The sequence below is a fragment of the Boleophthalmus pectinirostris genome, unplaced genomic scaffold, assembly GCF_026225935.1.
Source record: "Boleophthalmus pectinirostris isolate CB_2022bp ecotype Guang Dong unplaced genomic scaffold, ASM2622593v1 HiC_scaffold_16, whole genome shotgun sequence".
Taxonomy (NCBI): Eukaryota; Metazoa; Chordata; class Actinopteri; order Gobiiformes; family Gobiidae; genus Boleophthalmus; species Boleophthalmus pectinirostris.
Window position 1 is genome coordinate 9,523,572 of NW_026571095.1, and position 27,712 is coordinate 9,551,283.

Here is a 27,712-nt window from a genome sequence, read left to right on the forward strand (position 1 = left end):
GAGCATGTCTCCTGCAGAAAGAGCTGCTCTCCTGTCTGAAATCAGTCGATCGCACCATTACTCCTGTAACACTGAAAATGTTAAATTTAAGTGACTTCAACGACAACTCAAACCATCCTTTTGGGATTCAGAAAGGCTGGAATCATTCTAACTGGAACTGATGTGGAGTCTGACGACAGTTACGCAGAAGAGGAAGCAGCACTCTGTTTACCTCCGGAGGTCACAGAGTTGCTCAGAAGTGACACCAAGGATGATGAATTCAATGGATTTAGTGATTTGAAGTGAGAACAAGAGTTTGACAAATGTTCTGTTCTGTTGTTTATGCTATAGTTATCTGAAGAACTGTTCATATGTTACGTTAATAGTCTGTTGTTCTCTATTCTGTTATTACTATAACTTGGCTTTCAAGAAGAAATGTCAGTTCCTGGTCACTGATTTTCTAAAATAAATTTCCCCCAAATGTGCAACTTATAGTCCAGTGTGACTTATATACGTTTTTTATTTCTTCATTATGCATTTTTTGGCTGGAGCGACTTATTGTCCGGAAAATACAGTAGTTGAAGTATGAGACAAATGTGAAATAAAGTGCAAAATTGTAACATCATTTTTCCCCATTTCAATTGTAACCCAGCACTTTTGGCAGCATTTTCTTTATTATAAACAAAAGACTTGACATTCACAATACTACTGACATTTTGATAATATGCCTACCTCTACCCTTCAGTATATTGTATGAAATTGCACAGGGTTTTTTTCATGGTTTGGGTGAAAAAAACCAAAAAACATTGTGGCTAAAAAGGAATCTTTACCTGCAACTAGAATCGCCTGTTTCTAAGTATAGGACTGTGTGTGCACCATGTGATTACAAGACGGGACAAACCCATAGCTGGAGGTCTATGTTCCATTCATTTCAACTTTACAACTCTCGCTCAACAGTAATGCCTCAAGTTTGAAAAAATAAAAACAAAACTGTCAAATATAAATGATTAACACCCTGGAGATCAAACTTAAGATCGATCAGACTAATTTGTACAACGTGAAACAAAGTGGCTAGACAGGGTAACTAAAATAAACTAGTAAGTGCAGCGCTAAGGCCTATATAAAGCGTAATAGACAATATTAAGTGATTTATGTGTACTAATAATAAACACATTTTTGCACATACCTCAAGGCACAGGTTTATAGCTAAGAAAATGACTCACCATGGTAATAAATGTCCTAATGTCCTGCAAAATGGATACAAATGGCCTCTCTATTCTTTAATGCAGCAGCAGGGTGCATCTCTAGACACCAGTTGGTCCAATTTCACAACAGAATGGGCCCAAGAGCACAGCGGGACCCGAGATGTACTATGTGGCGACGCGAGTGTCATAATTCTTGCTTTTTAACTGCTTGCTATTTCATGTGAGGCCAGTGCTACTTTTCGAGAAGAAGGAGAAGAAGAGAAGAGAGAGAGCGTTTTTCTCTTCTGAAGAACGATGTCAGGGTGCTGAACTGTGCACTTTTCACGCCAGTCTCTTCAATAGGGAAAATCTCATCATCCCCAAAACATTGAGAGTGAAAAGCTGCACTGACACAGCTCTGAGCCAAATGCTTATAGCTGCTCATATCAAATGGACAGCGTGCCCTTCTCACAAAAGAGAAGACAGAATAGTGCGGAACTGGCTCCTCTCGGAAGCACTGCATTTGGGGAAAAAAGAGAGAATATGACAAACCAAATGGTGTTCGGCAAATACTCAAGCATTCTGCTAACCTTTTTCCTTCCAAATCTCCATAGTAACGTTGCTCCTAAACTGCAGCCTATTATAAACTCTTCTCTTTGAATGAAAAGCCCCTGCAGTTTTTGGTCACGTTTGCCTTCTCCTTCTGCGTGTGATGCCATTTTTAGACCAAGAACAATTTCGCCTTGCCTGAAGATGAATGTTCACTTCTTTGAAAAGTCTGATTTATACATTATCGCTGCTGTATGGTGTTTACATAAAGTCATTAAAGCTCTTTTGTGTGCTTACTCAGCTAATCAGACAATCCAAAAGTGTTGTAATTTTTCCCACTGGGTAAAAGAATAATTCATTCACTGATGTGATGCATGGAAAAACTTAGTGTAATATGAGATCTTTATTTTCTGATCTATGTTATAATGTTGTTTACTCATCACAAACATAGACTGGTTCAGCCCTGGTTCAGCCCTGGTTCAGCCCTGGTTCAGCCCTGGTTCAGCCCTGGTTCAGCCCTGGTTCAGCCCTGGTTCAGCCCTTGTTCAGCCCTTGTTCAGCCCTTGTTCAGTCCTTGTTCAGTCCTTGTTCAGTCCTTGTTCAGTCCTTGTTCAGTCCTTGTTCAGTCCTTGTTCAGTCCTTGTTCAGTCCTTGTTCAGTCCTTACGTGGTGCAAAAGTCTGGCATCACAGTTTAAGTCACGGAAACTGAAAACAGCCATTATCCGTTTTTTTCCATTATTCATTTAAACACAAAATCGAAAACTGAAAAATGAATCGTTAGTTTTTTTTTCATTTTGGTTTTGAAGACAAATAATGAAGAAAATTTTTGTTTTTTCAACGAATGAATGATACACAGATTCAGAAAGCCACCTCGCGCGAGTAAACAGAAAACAACTTCGAGAGAGTAGAAATGAATCTCGCTTGAGCAGAAATCAACTTCGAGAGAGCTCTTTGTCTTTTTCAGTCTGCCCCCTAGTGGTTGTTTTGCGCGCAAGTCACAGATTTCTCCTCGTACGCAGAGATAATTTGCTCTGCGCGTGTGAAATAATATGCCCAAATGCATGTTTTATCGTGCGTGTGTATAATGGGACTATTTTGACGCCATACTAAAGCATTAAACTCATCTATGTCCATGAAGATTAAGAGAAAAGAAACTAAGTCAGATCTGTGGAGAGGCGTCTCAGTGTATCGTAAAAATGCCTGTTGTTCATGGTATTTTTTAGCAATAATTAAAAAAAAAAGCCAAGTTGAATACAGTACTGTGGAATATTCCAGGCAAAACAATCACACCCACATGCCTAAACAGACAAGCAGGTGGTGGACCCTCTACTAGAAGAGTTATACAGTGCACCTTTAAGTATTTTATGTATTGTGTAAAAATATCAACAATGAATGCCTGAATGGCTTCTACAGTTTGATGATTTGGTGTTGGTGATGGTGTTTTGCATCCACCTGAGTCATGTCCGATACAGAAGAAAACTGTTAATGGGGCTCTGACATTTCCCACAGAAACCATTAAACCCGGAAACACTAACCACCAGATAAACAACCTGAAATGCCACAGGAAGTGAATATGTGCTGCTCAGAGCCAATTGGGGCCGTCCACAGATGTCGGGCCATGGAAAGAGTGTGCTTCCAGAGGGGATGTAGAGCATGCAGTTCACATAGCCCACCACATGACACCAGGCCTGGGTCAAAGCCAGGGGGACTGAAGCATGGAGCAGCCTTGGCTCATTCAAGTGGGGAAAACAGGAAGTAGAGCATAAACACTAATGGGGGTCGTATTACACTTCCTCTTATGTGATTCCCATAGAATAAACCCATCCCAAAATAAACTGAGTAAAGATTCATGTCTGGACCAGCTCGTATGGAAAGACATATGACGCAAGGCTGTCACAAGTAGAGAAAAACAGATACTGATCGACACTAAAACTAGAATACAAAAACTAGATACTCCTTTGAGCAAGTATACTAAAAAGTCACATTCACAGGACAGAAATGAACCTTTCCTGAATAGCTTTAGAATTTTGAGCTGTAAAGTACTGTGATTTAATACTGAAAATGAAAATGAAAGAGTGTTTAAAATATCATTGTGGTATCAGAATAAGTATCTAGTATTTTCCTTTGTATAAAAATCTGTTTGAAATTCTACCATTGTGACAACAGTAATATTACAGCCATTGTTTTCCTATTTTTAACATAATAGTGCTGCATTTAATTTAGTCAGCACTCCATTAGATGATTAATCAGAGGCCATTTGGGTTCAACTATGGAACAGTAAACAAAAAACACATTAAAATAAGGATAATAATCCAGCCACACCCAAACTATGAGTATTTGATGAATAGAAAGCAATATTTTTGGTACAGATATGAAAATTGCTAGTCTCCAAGAGTTCAAGAGAGTCCGTGTATCATTTGTTCATTAGGTTTTTAAAATAAAAATAAGAAAATGGAAATACAACTATTTTTCGTCATTTGTCTCCAAAACCAAAATGAAAAAATGGATAAGGACTGTGTTTTTCAGTTTCCGATTTTGTATTTAAATGAATAATGGAAACAATGGATAACGGATCCCATTTCAGTCACTTAAAATGCGATGCCGGACTTCTGCGCCGCATATGGACTGAACCAGGACCAAACCAGGACTAAACCGGCCTCAGTCCCGGCCTCAGTCCCGGCCTCAGTCCCGGCCTCAGTCCCGGCCTCAGTCCCGGCCTCAGTCCCGGCCTCAGTCCCGGCCTCAGTCCCGGCCTCAGTCCCGGCCTCAGTCCCGGTCACACGACAGTCATCCCGACACTCAGTCCTGCTTCAGTCCTGACCTGTTTTAGTCCCGTTTTAGTCCCGGTTCAGTCCCGGTTCAGTTCAGTCCCGGTTCAGTCCCGGTTCAGTCCATATGCGACGTAAAAGTAAGGCATTGCAGTTTATGTCATGAAAACGGGAAACAGTCATTATCCGTTTTTTCCATTATTCATTTAAACACAAAATCGAAAACAGAAAAAATTAATTGTCATCAATTTTTTCATTTTGGTTTTGGAGACAAATAGTGAAGAAAATAGTTATTTTTTCATTTTCTTATTTTTGATTCACTTTGAAAAATGAATGAACACACAGATTCAAGAGTAATCGTCTCAATTTACAACAAAAAAGTGAAAAAAAAAAGTTTAATTATGCTCATGTGATCACCAAGTTCTTGATAAGGCCTGTCATAAAAATTACTAAATCAACTTATTGTTCAATACTTCTGTATGGCTGAGCTGTAAGGACATAACATCTGACTTATAATTTAAAATGCACAAAATCTAGTATTTTCAAAGGATAGACACTAAAATTAGATTGAAGGAGCAGTGAAAGAAATACAAATGTTCAAATTGTCAATACTGTCAACATAATGGTATTGTTAGTTGCAGACTTACAGTGGGAAGAATAACCAAAAACTCCAGTAAATACTCAAATAGGGGTATAAAAGTATGCTCCTAGTAGTGCTAAAAGTACTCTTCAAAAAGTAAGAGCACTACTATTCACCTGTTTTTGCTGTCAAGTCTTTTGGAGCCATATTACATTAGCATGCACTTTCCTTTTGTCCACATGGTCCTTCACCATTGGGTTATAGCCAAATCAAATGCTCACAACTCTTTAAAATCATTTATTAAGTTGAAGTTGTATCACTCTTCACTTTTGTAGCACCTCAACTCGAGCTGACATCACATGACCCATTTGTAGTAGCAGAGTCTATGCATTTTGTAGTGTATGACATGGTTTCCTAAAATAGAAGCTCTTCTGTCCTGTCGGCTCGTTTTGTTTGAGCAGAGAACAGTTAGCGTGCTGTTAGCGCTGCTCTGAGGCTAGCCCCCTTTGACACTTCAGTTGTTTAACATGTGCCAGTAGGTTGTTATCACCCAGGTTCTACATTCCTTTTGCGGATGTCACTGTTTTGAAGGTGTTTCGGCTTGTTCTCCCGAGCTCCTGCTGGCTGGTTTAAAAGCTCCACTTGGGCCTTCAGCCAGCCTCTGTGTTAGCACATTTATTCACCATTGTTTATCTTAGTGGATAGTAGAACTTGATGAAATGCTAATACTAGCTTACCACAAGACTAAAAATAGACTTGTAATATGGGTATAATGTTACACAATGTCAGTAATGTATGTATAAGCCACCAACAGAGATCAGGTTAGCTTTTTAACACTACAGTATTTTTCTGGAGACATAAATCTGTCAAGTACTGGGTCTGTCACAATAAAATATGAGCTACTGCTGAAGAATATACAGACAATTCTGCCCTACAAAGGTAAAAGACTTTAACTCGTCGGAGTGTGAAACTGAGAAAAATGACTTCAAAGTTTCTGTTTTGTCTAGACAAAAGTAAGGCAAGGCTCCCAAAATTTGACAACTAGTTGCTATAATGAAGAAATATTTGTATGTGAAAAATACTGAGCTCAGAATTGACCTTTGACCCGTATTTGGCAGTTACTGTACTCACTCAGCCTTTGTATCATGAGCCAAAAATAAGGAGTCGTGCAAAGGCAAAAGGCAGAAACTGACATGATCATTATTTGTTTGATTTTCCCCAGACTTCTATCCATTTTAAGAGCACCTCACCAAGTTCTAGTCATCATGGTGTTTGTTTGAAATGATATAGAAGATTTTTGGATTTCCTGTTTAGTGCTGATCAAGATCATGTGGCGACACTTGCACAGTTAAATAGTTTAACATACAAGTTACTTTACAGTATGAGTAAATACACCAAATACTTTAACATTAAAGATAATTAAAGTATAATTGAATACAAAGGTATTCTTTTTGTTGCGGCCTTGGCACAGAGTCTAAACACTCTGTGCCAAGGCCACAACAAAAAGGAGGAGGCAAGAGGTTGGATTTTAAACTAAACTAAACTAAAACTAAATCACAAACAAAACATACACTGTTACTGCCTTTTGCCTTTGCCTTTGTATCATGTGCCAAAATTAAGGAGTCGTGCAGAGTACAGGAACTGCTAAATAAGGGTCGAAGGTCAATTTTGAGCTCAATATTTTTCACGATATTTATTCACATGATAAAGGAGGTCTCAAATACAAACAAAACTCATTTTTGACCAAACATGATGTTATGGCTTTCTACCTTTGCGGGGCAGAATACACAATAACTGAAAATGATGCTGTATGTAAAGTATTGTATTGTATTGTAGTTTTCACAAATTTTTTTTTTAGTCTTACATGAGTATAACTTTTGGCTACTCTACACACCTGACAAAAACTCATGTTCGAGAAATTATGACAAAAACTGTGTGATCGGGTCAAGATTATCTGGTAAATTGATAATTGTTTATACAAATCACTTCACAATCAAAAGCATTTTTAAAGGGCTTTTTAAAATGTTGTTCACATAACAGTTTATTTTTCATTCAGCAAACTAGTGGCAATGTGAATGAAAGTGAATTAAGGATTTTACTGGTTAATGGTTGGTTAATGGTGTGGATAATTGTGATGTTTTCCTCACAATCACAACAGCTTTGAGCACTTGCTTATTCCACATTAGTCATGTTTCCACTGAGTTAAGCAGGTTGGGTAATGTTGGAGAAGTTGTCCCCTACAATGGCCAGTGGTATGTGCAGTGTATTTCTGACAAAGTAACTCATCTTATGGTTAACCTGATTGTACAAATTAACTACTGTTGTGGTAACTCTTTCCACGTGGCGCATTTCATGACATAAACAGGCTCAGTGCAGTGTGAATGGGCCTAGTGCCTGTGATGTGTTCAAATAACACAATTTAAAGGACTCACAGTACACCACTTTCTGATCTATGTTCTTCTCTCAAACAGAAAACACTCTGTTCCACCTTGTGATGTCATGTGGTAATACATTAAGAGCTTTACTTTGTCCACACACTTTCATTAGAATCATATGGATTATTTCAGACCTGGAATTGCCAATCTCTACTGAATGTAAAGGAAAAGGTAGCTGTTAACTTGAAAACTACTACTTCATGACATCACAAGGTGGAAGAGAGCATTTTGAGCTTTGAAGATGTAAACAGACTAATAATGCAGCATTACTCAAACATGTGTGAATGAAACAAAACTAGTGCTGTCAAAAATATCGCATTATTGTTAACACAAAACAATTTTAACTGTGTTAATTTTTTTTAACAGTGTTCATTTATTTATTTATTTTTCTCAAACTATTTTTTTCGTAAGCTGTGATCACTGCTAGTAATGTTAGAAAAACTACAGAATCCGGCTGTAGACAGGAAGCAAAAAAATTAGAACATGAAATAAAGTTCACTCCAAAACATACAGTGACTTCATACATACCTTCAATGAGGACTGTGACTGAGACAAGCTTTGCAGGCTCTCTTCTGGCTGCCCTCACTGCTCAGAGCTGTTGTTGCGTCCATAAGCTCACTGAGGAGCGCGTACCACAGCAGGACACATATTTGTCTCACTATTTAATAGATATTTCATACTGCTGGACTCATTTTCTCCACTAAAAGCGTTAGCTCTGCTGCGTGACATGAACCAAACAGCGCCATGTCATGATGTCATCGGTCTCAGTACAGCAGCAGGAGGGGTTGGGGCAAACGCATCCGCAAACACAGTTGTGGATGTGAAAAAAAAAAAAAAAGAAAATACTTTTGCACAAAGCCTATCCACTTTTCTCTGTTGATAAAGAATATAAAAATGATTATTCAAGGGACAAAAATTTGCGATTAATAGCGAGTTAACTATGACATTCATGAGATTAATCGCAATTAAATATTTTTAATCACTTGACAGCACTAAACAAAACACAACTGAGGTATGTATCTGATGTGGTAATAATATGCTAAACATGGTTTAAAGGTCACAAGAGTCTGTGTAATATAGGACCTTTATGGGAATTTGGTTTTCCATGGTGACAATTTAACAATCATAGCTTATAAATGTGTTTGACTGTTTAAGAATTTGTATTTTTAAAAAGTGTAGTATTGTAAATAGTATTGTTTTCTTTGTTGCTCCAGTTTGATTATTCTTCTCATCAAAGCTATTGGAAACAAACAAAGCCAAAGTGTTTCCTTGAGAGATTGACTGATGAGGGGAAAAGTATGACACGTCCCTGAGCTATTAAGGGAATAACATTGGATTTCCACAGCACTGTGTGAACCTTTAAATAGTCCCTGTGTTCTCAATTACATGGTACTGCAATGGACTTCTAACAAGAGAGCTGGAAGTCGCATGGAGCAATACTCATCACACGAGCTGCAGTTTCTTCCTTTACCCAACCGTTCCTCTCATGTTCCCCCAAGGGGCCATAACAGTCCCATGGTCCTTTGCAAACACAACTAGACAAATCAGGGTTCCTTCCTCCACAACAGGAAAGTGTTGTCACGATACGAAAATTTCAAACTCAATTTCACTACTAAAGAATAGATTTGATACTCAATATGATTACGATACCACAATGATAAATAAAAGCACTTTGTTTAGACAATAGAATGTAATTTACAGCATTATATCATAGTACTTTCTTTTATATTACCATGTGGGCTCATATCTGTGTAATCCCTCAATGGTCAAGATGGCTGTGTAGTGATCCATGGGCTTATACTAGTCAGTCTTATGTGGTCTTACAGTTGCTCTGATACAGCTCAAAATCATTCTAAAGCTATTCAGGAAAGGCTCACTTCTGTCCTGTGAATATGACTTTTTAGCATCAATACCTGCTCAAATGAGTAACTAGTTTCCGTACTAATTTTAGCATCAATTAGCATTTGATGTTTGATACTTTTAACAACTCTACAACAGCATAAACAAAACAAAAAACACTTGAAGGACTACTCTGCACGATCTGTAAGCATAAGACACAGTTTGAGTTCTTAAAGCAGAGTAGCTATTCTGAGGACACTTCACGGTGATCCATCCCCAACCTGGACGGGAGCGATATCTTCCCACAGTTAGTCACGGGACTGCTGGCAAGCTTGGGGACTTGGAGGCATATGCGCGGCTCCATCTGTTGCTCACTCACTGCTTTCCAAACCCCTTCCTCTGTCACTGGCCATCTGTTTCCAACCCTACCCCACTGGCAGGAAACTTGAGCACTTCCACCCAGGACAGACTCGTTGCCTTCGGCGTTTTTGGGTTACCACTGTCCCGCAAGTACACAAGACAGGTAAATTCAAATTATATCACTACTGAGGTGATGAGAAGAGGGGAAATCAATGGAAAATCTTACATGTTTTCAATTTATAAAGAACTTACAAGGAGCACTATGTAACTTTTTGGTTCAGAGTGTCACCTGCTAGTTTCTATGTCATTGCACTGCCTGGAATATTTCACCATAAAACATTAAATTACAAGTGGTTTTCTAGCTCAAAATACCTAGAAAAACACTCTTACCGTGTTGCCTCGCCATAGATCTGACCTGTAACTTGGTCTGGTTTTGACTTTGAGAAGATAGAAAAGCTTAATACTATACTGTGAAACATTCTAAACATATCAATAACTTATCAATGAAGAAAAGTATCTGATGGGACCAGAAAAGTTACATAATGCACCAATTACTCCTAGGGATGGAAAATATTTTTGGTTTTATGATTTCGCGGTTGAGGTGAATTGCTGTTTAACACAACAAATAGTCACATTTCTTCTTCAAAGTCTGAACTTCTTCAAAGTCTCAACTAGACCACATACTTTTACTGACTGCATTTGCTTTAGACCTTTCGATTAAAACCACCCAAGCATATCATTGACAATTAAACTAAATCTCCATCTTTATTACAATTCGATTAAATGCCAGCCCCACCGTGCAGTACCTAAAACTGTCATTCACAATCACACCACAATCACAACAAAAGTCTGCTCGCAAAAAGTAGACATAAACCAAGAAAAACTTCTATTTCTGGGATATGACGAAATGTCTAAGCAGTGGTTTTAAAGGTGTACTGCGTAACATCTGCTTGTCTCTGTGGGGATGTTATTGCTTTGTCCTCAGTGTTCCACAGTATACACTAAACCCATTTATCACAAGGGAGGTTACAGCACTAAGCTACATTACAATTCAGATCTGTGGAGAGTCACCCCTATTCAACGAAGGAATGTTTGTAGTTTTGAGCAACAGAAACACCCGTAATGAATAAATTTAGTTCGATATGCTTAAAGTCATACCATGAAACATTCCAGGCAAAGCAATAACATCTCCATGGAGACAAGTAGGTAGCGGACCCTCCATCAGAAAAGTTACGCAATCCACCTTTAAACCTGCAACATGAGACAATAAAAACTGGTCTCATCTACTACAAGACATCCCAACATTTAACAGATGTAATAAATCCTGAGGTTGGTATGCATGGTTTGACTAGTCTGTCCTAAAACTTCTGGATGAAACAGCATTTGGAAAGAAGGCCAAATTAAAAACAGTTCTCAAACATATTAGAAGTTGGAGCATCAGATCTCATTTCTGCTGTTAGAGTTTTTATTACTTTTTTTCAATTCTCGCAAACTCAATGTAGACAAACAATAAAAATCATAACAGGATTGTGGACAGAAACCACTATACTTCGCCCTCTTGAGACACCACCTATCTTCTCAGTTTTCTCTTCACAGAAAGCTGACCAGTTAACCCCTGCCTTTCTCTCTTTCTGCCTTCAACACAAGGAGAAAAATTAGCTGTCCGTCAATGGGAGAGAGGAGGTCTTTGTTTGATGGCACAATGGGGTACATTCTGTTGTGGAGGATAGCGTCTCATTCAGTGGTGGAGCTGCAGCAGAGGAGAGCAGGCCTGGCGTAGAAATGACCCCGTGACCCCATGGTCCTCACAGATCACAAACCAGGGTCAGGAACCGGGCTGCAGTCCAATGACAAACTAGTCCATGTGCAAAACGGAGATTACCCTTTGTCTGTCAAGGTGAACGTGGGATTTTAAAATGCTTGTGTATTTTAGTCACATTAAAGGTCTTATATTGCACAAAATTGGTGTTTGAGAGCTTTAAAACAAGTTAAAATGTTACCTCTGCAAAAACATACCTTAAGTTGTGTTTTGTTTCATTCACACATGTCTGAATAACCCTTTGTTAATAGTCTATATACATCTCCAAAGCTCAAAATGCTCTGTTCCACCTTGTGATGTCATTAAGATGTAGTTTTCAAGTTAAAGGCTACATTTTACCTTTGGTTCAGTAGAGATTGGCAATTCCAGGTCTGAAATTATCCAAATGATTCCAGTAAAGGTGTATGGAGTTTAAGGTTACATGCACACAACAACGCTCCTGGATTTTATTTTATTTTTTTGCGAGTTGAAAAAAAAAAAAAACAAACTGCGTCCACACACGTGTCGGATCAATAAATATTCACGTCTACACAACAACAGAGCACTGACTGAGTGAAAACGATGTAATATATATTTGCCACACCTATATGTAGTGCTGTAAACAGGATACAGCCAGAGCCACTGGACACACAATCCTACAAAGAGCGTATGCGCATAAAGTCTTTCCTGCATGGTATTCTCTCCTGGTCATGTGGCGATGACGGGGTCGTGACATAATCGTCATCGTCACAGCTGCGGTTTGCTTGTCAACATGACAACGCAATGCTGCCGTTCTCAGATTTCTCCACTCTGAAACTCATTTTCAAAAAGTACAGTTTTCACCTACCCGAACCGCTGGCTCTGTGTGGACTAAAGGCCAAAATGAATAAAAACTTCACCGTTTCGACATAAAAAAAATAAAAAAAAAACATTGTCGTGTGGACACCACCTAAGAAACACAACAGAGCATGTCCTGTATAACATCACAAGGTGGAATAGTGTTTTCAGTTTGAGAGAAGAACTCATCACTAAACAGAAAGTATGTCCCAAAAATTTACAAAAAAAAAATGCTTCTAATAGTGCAAATAAAACATACACAAGGTAAATACCCAGCCCCAAAAATACTGAACCATCTTTCATAAACTGAACAAGTCCATATAACAATTATCATGACAGATTGAGATATTTTTGGCTATTCTGGAGATTTTTTTATTTTTTTTTTTCAGAGGAGTTTTTCCCATTACACAGACTTCAAGTGACTTCACCAGGATTTCTGCAAATTCATTACTGTGTTGCATATATTCTTAGAGCAAAACTTTTGGTCTTATTTGGCGTAAAAGTCCTCCACTATTCTGGTTCAAGTCAGCATTAATTTATTGCTTATCCCATTAATTCTGCTTGATTAACTTGCAGACGCACTCAGAGGGTAGAACAACAGAAATCCAGTCATTAGAAGGCATAATGGAGCTGTGCACAACGGATGACTAAGCTCTGTATATGAAAGAAAGCAATAAAAAGTTGAAAGTGCCTGCTAATATAAAACACTGCATCACAGAACAGACACAAATCCTGGTGTCTCTGTTATTGTTAGACCAATGTGACATGTCAAAAGGTTTTTTTAAAAGGTGCATTGTGTAACTTTTCTAGTCACCTGCTTGTTTCTATGGATGCGTCATTGCGCTGTCTGGAATGTTCCACAGTATGACATCAAACAACTCTACCTTATATTTGTTCAATTACAGGTGGTTTTATAGCTCAAAATACCTTTAAAAACAGGCATTATGACTGTGAGCGAGGATGCCTCTCCACAGATCTGACCTGTAACTTGACATACAAAAGTTTAATACTATACTGTGAAAAATTCCAAACAAAGCAATAACATTTAAATGGAGACAAGCATTTAATGGATTCTATCAGAAAAAGTTACACAGTGCATCTTTAACAGGTCTGAAACTTGAGAGCAGGGTCAGCCGCTCCAGATGCTACTCTGAGTTTTACAACGTCTCACTGAGCACAACATCAAAAGACTTGGTAAATCCCTGCTGGGAGATAGACACCAAGGCTTCACGCTCCAGAAGCTGACGATACGAGACAGGAGACAGACTTTAGCCAGCAGGCCCCAAAATAATCGCTCCCACTTTATGCAGGTTGAATGTGAATGGATCAATAGGACAGGGCACCTTCATGGCTCACGCGGAACAGTGAGTATTCCATGGAGAGACCTGAAGTCACCCAGTCTGCACTACTCCGTCACAACTCTATATAAAGTTTAAAGGTCCTATATCACACAAAATTAACTCTTGTAAAGTTTAAGCCATGTTATAATGTTAATACTTCATCAGAAACATACCTAGAGTTTTGCTTTGTTTCAATCACACATGTTTGAGTAACCCTTTGTTATAAGGCTGTTTACTTCTCCAAATCTCAAAACGCTCTGTTCTATTTTGTGATGTCATGAAACAGTAGTTTTCAGTTAACAACTACCTTCTACATTTAGTTATAGAGACTGGCAATTCCAGGGCTAAAATTATTCAAATGATTCTAGTGAAAGTGCATGGAGTTTAAAAACACAGTGGACCACTTCCTGTATTGCCACGACACCAGAGAGTGTTCTGTTTGAGAGAAGAACTCTGTCTAAATATGCAGGACTTGTGTGTTAAACAAAACACAACTTCAGGTAAATTTTTTGATAAGGAAACAACATTATAACATAGATCAGAAAAGAGTAATATGGGCCCTTGAACTAGAAACTTTATACGATATACTTTTTAATAATACAGACTATTTTGTTTATATGCCCATGATCCCAAAAAAGCAACAATGCCAGTGTCTGGAATGCATTAACAATGGATGTATGTAGATAAATTGGTAATGGAAATGGCAAAAGCTGATATTTCCACATAACTGTCAATAGTTCAAGGAGATTAAGTATAACAATACACTATTAACTACTAAGCATTGAGTTGTAAAAGTAATGTGTCAGTTTAATTGTCATTGATTGCAGAGGTTTTTGTGAAAATGGGAGACATTTTATGACTTTTGTGCCAATACAATTAACAACCCTGACATTTCACTTTCATTAAAACGTGGTTTGTCTTTCAGATTTAACAAATGGAGGCACTTAGGGTCACATCAGCTCATTTTGCATTAGAGCGAAAAGTTTCGAGTGTTACAGAAAAGCTCAACTCAAATAAGTTATTAAAGAGCCCATAGTACTATATTTTCTGATCTATGTTATAATGTTGTTTCCTCATCAAAAAACATACCTGAAGCTGTGTTTTGTTTCATTCACACATGTTTAACACACAGAGCCTGCATATTTAGGCTGAGTTCTTCTCTCAAATGGAAAATACTCTGTTCCACCTTGTGATGTCATGTGGTATTAGAGGAAGTGTGTAATTGCGTTTTCAACCTCCATACATCTTCACTAGAATTTGGATAAAAGGTAAAATGTTAACTTGAAAACTACCACTACATGACATCACAAGGTAGAACAGAGCATTTTGAGCTTTGGGAGATGAAGACTGACTAATAAAGGATTTCTCAAACATGTGTGAATGAAACAAAACAACTCTGGGTGTTTTTTTGATAGATAACATTAGAACATGGCTTACAGCTCACAAAAATCCATTTTATGTAATATAGACCTCCATCAAAACAACTCCATCTCCAGTACGAGGTGCAGGAATGAAGAACATGCTTGAGTTGGGTAGAGTTTGCGCCTCGCAGATGTATTTATGCTCAGGGCTTTATTTAGATTCAAGATCTACAACTAGTAAATACTTACTGAGGTAGTCTAAACACTGGCGTTCCACATTAGAGAGAATTTACATTGACACAAACACACGCAATACAGCTGGTGATATTGACTGACATTTCCAACTCCAAAACAGTTTCTCATCCATATTCAAAAGATACAGTTTGGTAATATAATGAGGATTGCACTTGCCAGACGAAGCAGCAGCATCTCTGTGACACAAAAGGCCCACAGGGACAACTAGATGCCCCGTTTCAAAAAACACCAGCTCAGTGAAAACCCTCCGTGACCTCAGTCTGCCACTCAAGAGTCTACAGCGCATTATTAAAAACAACCACACATTTGTATTCATTGTTTTAAAAGGACAAGGGCCACATTAGACAGGTTCAGCAAAGGGCGGCATTTTTAGTCAAAGTGGTGTTAATTAAAAATGCCCAATTACGGCAAATGAGTATCACCAACATATAAATGATGATACTTTAAGAGCCCATAGTAACCCTGGAGTCCTGGCCTGATGCTGCAATACAAATAACTGAATAATTGAACTTTACTTGTTCAGAGATGGATAAAAAGTATATGCACAATTGCAGTTAAACAGAGGCCGGTCACGATAACACATTTTGAAGTTAATATAGAATAGAAACAAAAATACTGAAACTAATTTATGCCACTGATACAGAAAGCCAAGAGCAGATTTAAACCACAAAAACTTTTCTAAATCTACAATATTATACAAAAATCATGAGCCACAATAAATAAATAGCAGAATGAAACATATTTATTTTGCATCTGTAATGAGTCATAGAAGTTATTTGTTAGGGATGATACAAGGTTGTTTTTCGCCATTTGGATTGGTCAGAAAAAGTGAGTTACATCTCTTACAAAATAGCAGTAAATGAAATGGAAACAAAAATATGAAATCAAATAAATAAAAAACTGTGAGGCCAAAATTGGAAACGGAATCGCGACATTTATACATTAGTAGAATTATGTTAAAATCTTGTCTTGTCGTGGACCCAATCTTGTATCCTGTATTTATTCAAACTTTTAAGGCTCAAATCTCGTCATATTGCCAAAAAAATAACCACAAATTTCCAAGCAATGCAAAAAAAAAAGTAACTATGATAAATACTGACCCCCCAAAAATATAGCTCCAGCTTTCATATATTGAACAATAAGTCATAGAACATTCCAGTCAAAGCAATAGCATCTCCATGGAGACAGTAGGTAGCAGATCCCACACCTGAAAAGTTGTGCAGTATAACAAAATTCACGCTGAGCACAGGTATCTCAAAATATGCTTAAAGTCTCATGACGGTACACACCAGGCAACTACTGTCAGCTGTTCAGCGTCTATATTTGACCCCATAATCTCTTTTTGTGCATACTGTGCTTACTACCCCTTTGCTCCGAACTGCCAGGAAATTGGGCACTTTAACATCAGATTCCAGTTGACGACCCTGGGTTCATGGTTTGGTATCAGACAGACAGTTGGAGAGTACAAAATGACAGAGTGTACTGAGGCAGCTTAAGAAATGCAGTTATTACCGAGATGCAAGATAACAAAATGCTCACTTGGAAGAAAATCCGTAAAATGTCAAAATTCAGTGCAGGATTAAGTAACTCTCTGACAGACTCCAAAAGTAAAAGTATATAAAGAAATCAGCTGATAGTGTTTTCTTGACCAATGCTGATACCGATTGCTTAGAATACAGAGAAACTGATAGCCGATAAGCTCCGACAATATTTTTGGGCTGATTTTGATTACTTTCTCCAAAGTCTGTAATATAAAACTACTACAAACTCACCCACAGTCTTTATTTATTTTTTTAACCATAAACCTTTAAGAGAGTTGTGTAGTCACGGAGATTTATGGCCGATAGCTGATACACTAAAAAGTCCAAATATTGGCTCTACATATATTGGTCTATCTATTTTTTTGTCAATCACATCCATCTGAACTGGCAGAGTTTAAATATTGAAGTAGTGTGTTTTCTGGCAAATAATATAGAGCACAATATATACTGTATTTTGCAATATTTACGCATGCAAAATTTGAAGTTGCAACATTTGTTTTATTATTTTTTGTTTGTTTATGTTTCAACACACAAATGTACAGTCTCTAACTTATTATTTGACCAGACTTGGGATAAGTACGTTTGGCATTTTGGTGAAAGGTTACAATTTTGCCAATTTTGCACTAGAGCAGAGGTTTCCACAGCCACTGCAATTCCGATTATGGGTCTTGAAAAATCCAACATGCATTTGGAACAGAACATAAATGGAGCGCAGCAATTATAGCCCCCACTGAAAATTAGTTCTGAACTATTCCCAAAGCTTGCTTTTGTTAATGGAACAGTCCTCAAGATCAAAATGGAAAGCTAAAAATATAATTCACACTACAGATCCCATCTCAGCAGTTTTTAGTTGTTAGTGTATTTTTATTTTTTCAAAACCACTTACAGTGACATCATACAGCATAAATTACATGTTTCTATGATGATTTGTCTTTCAACTACAGCTGTGTACTGACGTTTTTCCCCAGTGATAAAGTTCACACGAAACATTGACAAATTATTAGAAATGTGCTAAAATTGCTAAAACTGCTATGTTTTGTCCAATTCACCACAAAAGTGCATTAATGTTGTTTGAAAATGATCAAGAAATTATCAAGCTCCACAATTCATAATGCAAAAAAAAACAAAAAACAATTGATACATAGCAAAAATACACAAGCAGACAAGCAAGTGGCGAACCCTCCACTAGAAATGTTATGCTCTTTAAAATTTCAAAAGATGTTTTAGATATAAAAAATAATCATAATTAATAAATGTAATGCAAAGTAAATGCACTGTACACTTAGAAAACTTAAATCTGAATTCAGCAGCAGGGTGTTCATTTTCACTGTAGGTCCCTAAAACATCTACACAAATTTGGTAGTAGCAAAAAAGCATGAGCTGTAGATTAAGGTTTTAGATGAAATAAGTAATAATAATTCTTAAATGTTATGTAAATAAGTGCACCGTGAGGCTATGTCAGGCTAAGCTTTCGCCAATGACAAACTTGTTCTGCATTCCCCTGGTGTTTATGACTCATAGCTGGGAGAAAGTAAGCTGCCATCAGGATTACTCAAGTGGTGCAGTGCTCTAGGCTCACAGCTAAATGTTGTCTGCAACAAACTTTGCTTTCTGCTGCATCATCAGTGCTACTTGACAATGGCGCGTCAAGATGGCCACTGGCGGGGCGATGGGCTGCTGTAGCGTGTGATTGAGAGGAGTGACAGAAGTGAATATTGGAGAGGCTGTAAGGAAGACAAAGCTTTTCATTTAAAGTTTCACTGTAAAACAACACTGACTGAATCAATGCAATGTCACTCTGCAGTTTGGAATACCTTTACTGGTCTGTCTCCAGTTATTCCATTATATATTTATGGCTGTGTGGCTGGCCTATGGATATTGCACAGTGTATTTTCAGGGGTCTGTTGCTTGAGACTGGAGTAATATTGACGAGTCTGCTCCTTTATCAGTGGAATTAATCCTACGCCACTCATAACTCTGAGTGATTGAAGTTCTCTTAAAGTAGAGATGCAATGTTCCAGCTTTTTCAGTTTCTATCAGTGCCAATAGCTGATATCAACCAGTATCAGTGCAGAGACTGAAAACAGCATGTATTTTCTTTAAAACAACAATAAAATAAGACAAAACAGCTACATAACACATTTGGAGCAGTTATTTATCTCTCATGTTGCTACAGGGCAACTTTGTATAAGCCAAAGTTCAAACATTATTTTGCGCAGAAAGTCTTGGTTTTATTACAACAATTTATATGCCAAACAAGGATATTTGGAAGCAGATATCAGATCCAGCAAATTTTTCAATACCAGTGTCGTATCGGTGCATGCCCATCTTAGTAAAAGTAGTTTTATGGTAGCATATAATTAGCCAGGCTGGCACCACCTAGTGCCTCCGCTCAATTTCATTTCTCTACAGCAACTAGGTCAGAAATCAAAATACACTAGACGGTTTGCAAGAACCCCAGAAGTGCAAGTTCAGGAACCAGAAAATCAGCGCAGAGCCATATATTCAGTGTTGTCAACGATTCCCAAGAGCGAGGATTTAAAGCCGGAACAAAGAGAATGTTTGGTGAATTTTATGAAGGGGAAAGACGTTATTGTCCTTCTTCTTATGGGATTTGGAAAAAGCTTAATGTACCAGTTATCCCCGTTAGCGGCGCATTACATACGTGACTACCAAATAGCAGTGACTGGTTAAATGAAAAAAAGTCCCTGCCTACTGTCATGCGAATGAATTCTAACACTGCAAGGTCAGTCGGTTTCTACGAAGTGAAAGCGACTGATGTATCAGACTAGCATATAATAACATCCGTACTATAAGGTTAATGGTGAATACAATATAAAGGAGAAAAGAATATGCATTTTCAGAATTTTGTAGTCCTACTTTTGAAAATGGGTACAGCATGAGCATTCTTTCATTTTTAGATATATGCTCATTTTAAGAACAATCTGATCAGTTGAATAAAACATTGCAGTGTAGCGGTTTCTCAGTAATTATAACTCTGCCAGACTGTTGCCGTGTTAAGCTTTACTTTTGGTTTAACTAACAACTTAACAGCTTTCTGAATCCTACCACATAATCATAGTGTCAGTATTGTCATAGCACAGTGAGAATCTGCATACACATAAATTTGCTTTGCCGAATGCGGAGTTGAAAGTTAATACTTAAATCCGATTGCTTTATCTGTGATATTAAAGGCAACTCCCGATGGTGTTTTAATGGAAGATTTCTCACTATGCACCAAGCAGTATGTCAAAACAAAAGCACAGAAGACAGCTCATCAATGCGGATACTGTATTCGATGCGCTAATGGACTGATGAGGACACATGCTTCAAATTCCTTGGATATAGCAATGCAGTGTTAGCAGAGTCACTGGCAGCCAATGACACAAAGCTCATAACAACAACTGGAGAATTCACTGCGGCCATGGAGACACTTGGGGCCATAGCCTCCAACTTTAAAGGTGCAGTGCGAATCATTTTTAGTGGAGGGTCCGTAGGGATGCAACAATAACCAAAATATCGTGATATTGTATCGTTAAAAGTCTCACAATAATATCGAGAGCTGTCACAATACACTGAATCACAAGTTATTTTGCTTAAATGCATGGTTTTATAGAAGCAACAGCTTATGAACATCAGGAACTACATATCCCATGATTCATTTCAATGCAAACAAAATGAAGAAATATGCTTTTTACTTGAATTCTTGGGATTATGATGGAAATAATTCACACCAAAACCCTGTCAAGGTATTTTAAAAGCAAAAAAGTGTTCCATCTACAATTATATTAGCCTCTTCAAGATATCGCAATAAATATTGTACCGTGAGATGCATATTTTGATAATACCGAGAGATTTGGACATCCCTAAGGGTCCGTTATCTGCTGTTGCCATGGAAATATTATTGCTTTGTCTAGAATGTTCCAAACCTATCTATCACAAGGGAGACAAGCAAGATGCAGGGCTACATTACAGTTCAGATCTGTGGAGAGTCGCCTCTATTCATAAAAGGAATTAAGTGCTTTTGAGCAACTGAAACACCCGTGATGAATAAATGCTGAATGGATATGTTTAATGTTATACCATGGAACATTCCAGACAAAGCAACAACATCTCTATGGAGACAAGTAGATAGCAGATCCTCCACCAGAAAAGTTGCTCAATGTGCCAACATTATGCTATTTTCTGATAATAATTATATAATGTTGTTTCCTCATCACAAACAGACCTGGAGTTGTGTTTTGCTTCAGTTCGTTCAGACATGGTTAAGAAACAAACCCTGCATATTTAGGCTGAGTTCTTCTCTCAGGCAGAAAACACTCTGTTCCATATTTCAGCCCTGGAATTGCCAATCTCTACTAAACAAAAGGAAAAAAAAAGTTGCTGTTAACTTGAAACATGACATCACAAGGTGGAACAAAACAGTTTGAGCTTTGGAGTTGTAATCAGACTAAAAAGGCAGGATTACTCAAACGTGTGTTAATGAAGCAAAACACAACTCCAGGTCTATTTTTAATGAGGTAACAACATTATAACCTGGCTAAAAGCTCAAAAAGAGTCTTTATTTGTGTAATGTAATAGGACCTTTAAACTCACACAACAAATCTAAGGTCCCACTAATCAAGAATACATCTGGGAGATCCAAGTAATAGGAATTCATCTGGTAAAGGCTGTAATTTCCACTCACTCTCTTTCTTCAGCAGTTTCAGCCAAATGCATGAGCCACCGGTTTCTTAGCAACAGTCTCTCTGCAATGATGCAAGATTGAGGAGGAACAAATCTGCAGTCCACGCGCAGGTGAAGAGGAGTCTGGCTATTTCTTTTGTCACTGCCCCTCCAAGTTGAGCTTGTTAGTGCATCTGAACGTGATCAACAGTGGCATACGGGCTTGTTTCAAAATCTTTTAACAACACGGTGTACGAAGCTCACATTGGGTCTAATGCTGACTGGCTCTTGAATCTATCCCCTGCATTTTGATTACCCATTTGAAATTCTGGTCAGATCTCCAATAATAGAAAACTGTTGCAGCTCACGCATATTCAAGCCAGAAAAGTAGATTTGAACATACCTGCATTTTTCTACATTTTATTTCTATATTTTCATTTTTACTTCTACATACATACGCATTTATATAATTATGCCTTATTTGACACCAGTTTCTTGTTATTTTTGCTACTTATTTAGAATTTATTATTACCACTTGTATTTTTGCTCTTATTTATTATAATATATTGTGATGTGTGAGCTACTGTGTCCAAATAATTTCCCTTGTGGATCAATAAAGTTTGTCTAAGTCTGAGTTTAATTCTAAGAATAGCTATAATGTTAAACAGTATAAAAACTCTGGTAAAATGAATGCCCTAGCAGCTATATTTGAACTGCAACATTTCAATAAAATCCCCAGTTTCAAAACTTATTATAGCACCATAAACTAATTATAAACTTGCTATAAAATATGGCATGTGTGTCTCTTCACACATATTTGTCCAGACACATGCACTTACATAGAACATGGACATGGTGTTGAAATCACATGATGCTGAACCACAAGTACTACTTTCAGGTCAGAAGTAACACTTACCGACATAAACCATATGTCTTGTGGAGAGATCTATGTATGAGGATCTAGAAGTGTTGCAATATGCTGTTGAGTTTTATGCTTTCATGTTGCCATATAAGATTTAACATTTTAAAAAGATCCCATATTATGTAAAATTGACTCTTGTGAGCTTTTAGTCATGTTAGAATGTTGTTATCTCATCAGAAACATACCTGGAGTTGTGTTTTGTTTCATTAAGACATGTTTGAGTAATCCTTTATAAATTGTTTGTCTACATCTCCAAAGTTTTCAAGTTAACAGATCCTTTTAGCTTTTGTTGAATAGAAATGGGCAATTCCACGACTGAAATCATCCCAGTGATTCTAGCGAAGGTGTATGGGGTTAAAAAACACAGTGGAGCTCTGTTTGAGAGAAGAACTCAGCCTAAATATGCAGGGTTTATGAGTTAAGCATATGTGAATGAAACTAAATAAAAACAACTCCAGGGTTAGTTTCAAGTTTCAAGATGAATTGAAGCATCAATGATAACTTATCTATAATATATATCATTGTATGCACATATGTGTGACTGATTGGGTGTTTCGGTTTATTTAACTTGAACATTTGCAAATTCTATGGCTTATTACAATTGTGGCTTAGATCTGAATGAGGTTTCAAACATAAAATGGCTCAAGAGAAATTTCACCATCGTAGTCTTATTTAGGCAACCAAGACAAATATTATATTGTAGATGGGGAAGTTGTAGGTTTGAAAGTCTATGAAACCGCAGAAGCAGACATAGACAAAACATGATTTCCTCAATTTTGTAGACATTTAATCATAATGTATTTTACAACTCACACCAGTAAAAGGGAATGCTTTCCATTATATCAACATATATTTAGCTTTTGGTGATTTGGGATTTATTGGTTTAAAAAAAAAATCTTCAGTTTGCACACTGTAAACACATCCAGGAGCATTACCATTTGTGAAAAGACTGATTTATGAAATGCTAAACAAGAATCTTATGCATTTTTGAGAGGTCCACTCCAACTACACAAGAGGGGGTATTTTTGTTGTAGAGGAGATTCCGTTCGACGCAGGAAAAGCACTGTGTTTTGAGTTCAAATTTTGAAGGTATAAATAACTAAAGAGTCATATTTATGTTTATAGTGAGAAAAAAATGCATCTACTATATATACTCTAGCCCATGTTTATGCTTATAATAGCTAGGCAATTTCAATAAGAGAGTTTTCAACAGTAACGAGAATTGAACAGGCCTGTATAAGCCCATGATTGCTTTCCAAATATGCACCATCCAGGGTAAAATAAAATGGCTGGAATAAAGATTGGGTTCTGTGGGGTCAAGTATGTTCGTGTCTTTAGATGAGGCCAATATGCCTGCATCAGAAGTAATGTGGGGAAAGAAAATAACGAAATTGTCTCTAGCCCTGGCATGATAAGTACTATATCGACCTATAGTTCAATATATGAAAGATGGAACAATTATTTTGGGATCAGTATTTATCATATATTTATTTTTCTTTGCACTACTGGGAATTCTTTGGTTATTTTTGGTTAAGAGTTGAGCCATAAAAGGTTCAAAATATGTTATCGTGACAGGCTTAATTGTCTCATATAGTAGTGATTTCAAAAGCCACAAATTCAAAGATAACTCAAAAAGGTATGGCTGAAAAAACATAAAAAAAACACAAATTGTGTAATCAAATTTCAGAATGACAACAGAGGGGCTAACTGTTTATTCTTAACTGTTTGATAAGATGTCTGCAGGTTTCATTGTGGGTTCATTTAACTATGCACCTGTGAAAGATTCCCATAAAGCATTTGGCAAAATGTTCCAAAAATTATGGCTACACTAATAAAAAGTCCTAGAGGTATCTTTATAGTTTAATTACTAGACATCTTAGCAACAAACCCAAAGCATATTCAGTTTTTGCTGTCTTGCAATTCAGCTTTTTTCTTATGTTTCAATGCAAACAATTACTTATAAAAATATTATCTTTTCTATGTATTAAGGTGTATTTTTTAACAGACCTGTGTGGGAAGTACGGCTGAAATATAGGTTTGTTGCCGTATCTGGTACATTTACAGAAATATCAGTTAAAGGTTCACTGTGTAACTTTTCTCCATGGAGATGTTATTGCTATATTTGAAATGTTCAAAGGTAGTACATTTATTCATTAATACGGGTGTTTCTGTTGCTAAAAAATACAGTAATTCCTTCTGTAAATAGGGGAGACAGCGCAGATTTGACTTGGAATGTAGTGTAGAGCTGTAAACTGCTTGTCTCCCTTGTTATAGATAAGTTTAGTATTTACTGTGGAGCATTTTAGAGAAAGCAATAACATCTCCATGGAGACAAGCACGTGGCGGACCCTCCACTAGAAATGTTACGCAGTGCACCTTTAAGTATATGGTTCCTGAAGATGCAAAATAAATACAATTCTTGGGAGTTGGGATAATGACAGACAGAAATACCAGAGAAATGAGAACTAACTCCATGGCAATGCCCTCTCAAAGTTACTTGGTTTTGTGAATGACTTTTGTCCCCTTGTCATTTAAATTTACTGCATTTTCCTGGGCACCTGGTCCACCATTGTGCTCCCACTGCTGCCTCGGACTGGCTCCCACTCTGTGTTCTGTGGGAGCTCTGATTGGCTGAGAGCTACACACCCAACAGCCTGCACATGTCAACTAAGGAGCAGATTGGTAAAAATCATGCACAAGCAATAATACAAGACACAATCAGCAAAACCAAGTGAGATTTTACAATATATTACTTCAATCCACACCACTATGATGAAAATACCAGGACTTGAAATGCTATAACACAGATCAGCAAGATGACATGTATCTAAAATAGCTTTTCATAGCTTTCCAAACAAGTGCTTTATGGGATATGACAGAAACAGGTTTACATAATGTTCAATACTTAATAACTTAAATAAATATAAATTAAATATTGTTAAGGGTGCTTATTTCAAAGCTTTTTGTGCGGTACATTAATGCAATAGTTTGCATAATAACAAAGCTCACATAGTTGTATGTTTAAGGTGGACCCCATCACGTGCTATGATTCAAAGTTCCTTTCAATCCATTCTTCAGCTAATAAACAAACATCACAATGTAGCAGCAGACTCCATACAAACGCGTCAATCTGAATGTCCCTCAGCTCTATTGAAAATGAAAGCGCCAGCATGGCTACAGCGCAATCACATTATACAATATGCAGTCTTCAAGCTACAGTGTTTCACATTTATACAGGAGACTACAGTGGCCCCCCCATAGTCAAATTTTCCTCCCCATAGTCTAAAAACTAGCAGAGAAAAAAAAGGTCAACAAATTGTACTTTAAGCTTGTAGTGTCATCATATACACATACAGAAGTAACCATTTTTAACATGTAATCTGTGCTTTTAGTGCTCAGTAGTAGCAGTAAGTGGCATTCACACACCAAAAATGATTCAAATACGGATTGCTTGTGCCACCATAGTCGTGGTATAAACCTGTGGGAAACACTGAGATAGCAGACAACAGGATTTGACTGGCAGTACAGTGACCCTATGTCAACACGACCACTGATAACACATACAACACAGCTACAGGAAAGAACCATAATGCACACACATCATCTTCCAGTTGATTCTTAACAGACAGCTATAGCATTGCAGGTCATGACACTCTTTTAACAGGTCTCCATGATATCTTTCACCTTGGATACATCATTAGCTCTTCTAACAAGCCAGCCACTGTTAGTGTTTTTGTAGGTCGCTTCCTTAAATTTAATAGGTGCATGTGACTTCACTTTTAGCTATAGCCAGGGCTTCACTAGAACTCTTGCAGCAACCCCCTAAATCTCTGCTCACTCAAAACATGACCAAGTAAACCTAAGGAGCACAAATACTGGAGTATAATTGTGATATTGTACTTGTGTGACACAGCAGGTTACTGAAATATATGCCACAACATTAGTCAGTCAATGCAAAAATGGAACAGACTGAGTTGCATTCAAGTTCTTTAGCTATTGGTGGAGCGGCCACTCATGGACAGTCTGGCAGACAGCACATGTGCCCCTGAGCTGTTGTGATTTGTAACCATTTACAGTGGGACATTTTTCTCTTAAGGCTGTGTATATGGGAAATAAAGGGGGTAAGAGACGCCCCCAAACTCCAAGTGAGACTGTTGACACAGTGACAATGTTAGCAGTGTGCTTACAGCTGAAAGCAGTAGGACCCCCTTCAAAACAGACACCCCCATGCTAGTTTACACTGAATGAATGGCAGCACATAAAACCCCATGTGTGATGGCTTTTACCTTCAATTGAGATAACGTGCTCCCGGATCTGATTTTGCAGGGCCAGGTCGTCAATACGCTCGATCAGGTCGTAGATGGCGTAAATGTTGGGATGGACCGACTCGAACCGATGGATCTCAGCTCTGATGGCCGCTGAGTTGGACAAAAACTGCGAGCCAGCCGACCCGGGCTGGCCAGCACCCTGTCCAGAAACTGTCCCTGAACCGAATTGACCAGCTCCAGAGCCTCCAGACGAACCGGAACCGAACTGGGACGGAATGGACTGGGGAACCGGCACGGGCACAGGCGCCTGAACCGAGCCTGGAGTGGGCATGGCCGGCTGAGGCTGCTGCGAGATACCGGACACTTGGACGCCCGCTTGGAAATTCATCTTGGTGCTTTCTGCTGAAGGAGAGTTTAGAGCGAGTATTTGGGTCTGAAGCGATGCGAACAAAAGAAGTCCGCGCGAGGTGCGAGAGTAGAAAACGATCGGTAGTAGGACGCCCGTTGCAATAAAACGCAGTTTTTGCTCATATTATTACAACTTGGCTGTGATTCATTTTCCGTTACTGGCCAGATGCTCTGTCCAGGGCTGGTTTCTCTTTTGTGGCTTACAAACGCGCCTTGCCTACCACTCTGCGCACACTCCTCCTTTCCCCAGCCGTTTCCCTGGTGGTGCTGTTTGTAGGAGACAATGGGGCTCGGCTTCAGCTGCACGGCTTCCCTGGTCCTGCCGCCACTGCCGTTGTTTCTGCGCTGAAATCAAATAGTCTTCTTCGGTCCAAGTGGTCCCTGCCCAGCGCCCTCCTCCGCATGCTCAAACGTCACCCATCACGTAATTGTACTTGAGATGGGGGAGGGTGTGATTGGATTTGATCGAGGGGGAGAAAATCGCAACGTGCACATCATTATAATAACCTACCTGACTGTTATGCAACATACAATTGCTACTGCAAGCTCTAGGGGTAGGTTTACTGCTCCATTATAAGTAGTGATGGCTGAACGATTAAAAGACACGCGATCTCCGACTGCC

General features: G+C 38.1%; 1 protein-coding gene across 1 annotated transcript in view; it reads right to left on the minus strand.

The window, feature by feature from the left end:
- Nucleotides 1-27,418, minus strand: part of agap3 (ArfGAP with GTPase domain, ankyrin repeat and PH domain 3) — a 262,903-nt gene extending 235,485 nt beyond the window's left edge. The window contains exon 1 of the mRNA XM_055152051.1: nt 26,701-27,418. Coding sequence (XP_055008026.1) covers nt 26,701-27,070 — 370 coding nt within the window. The 5' untranslated portion in view covers nt 27,071-27,418. The remainder of the gene's footprint in view (nt 1-26,700) is intronic.
- Between the last annotated feature and the right edge of the window lie 294 nt (nt 27,419-27,712).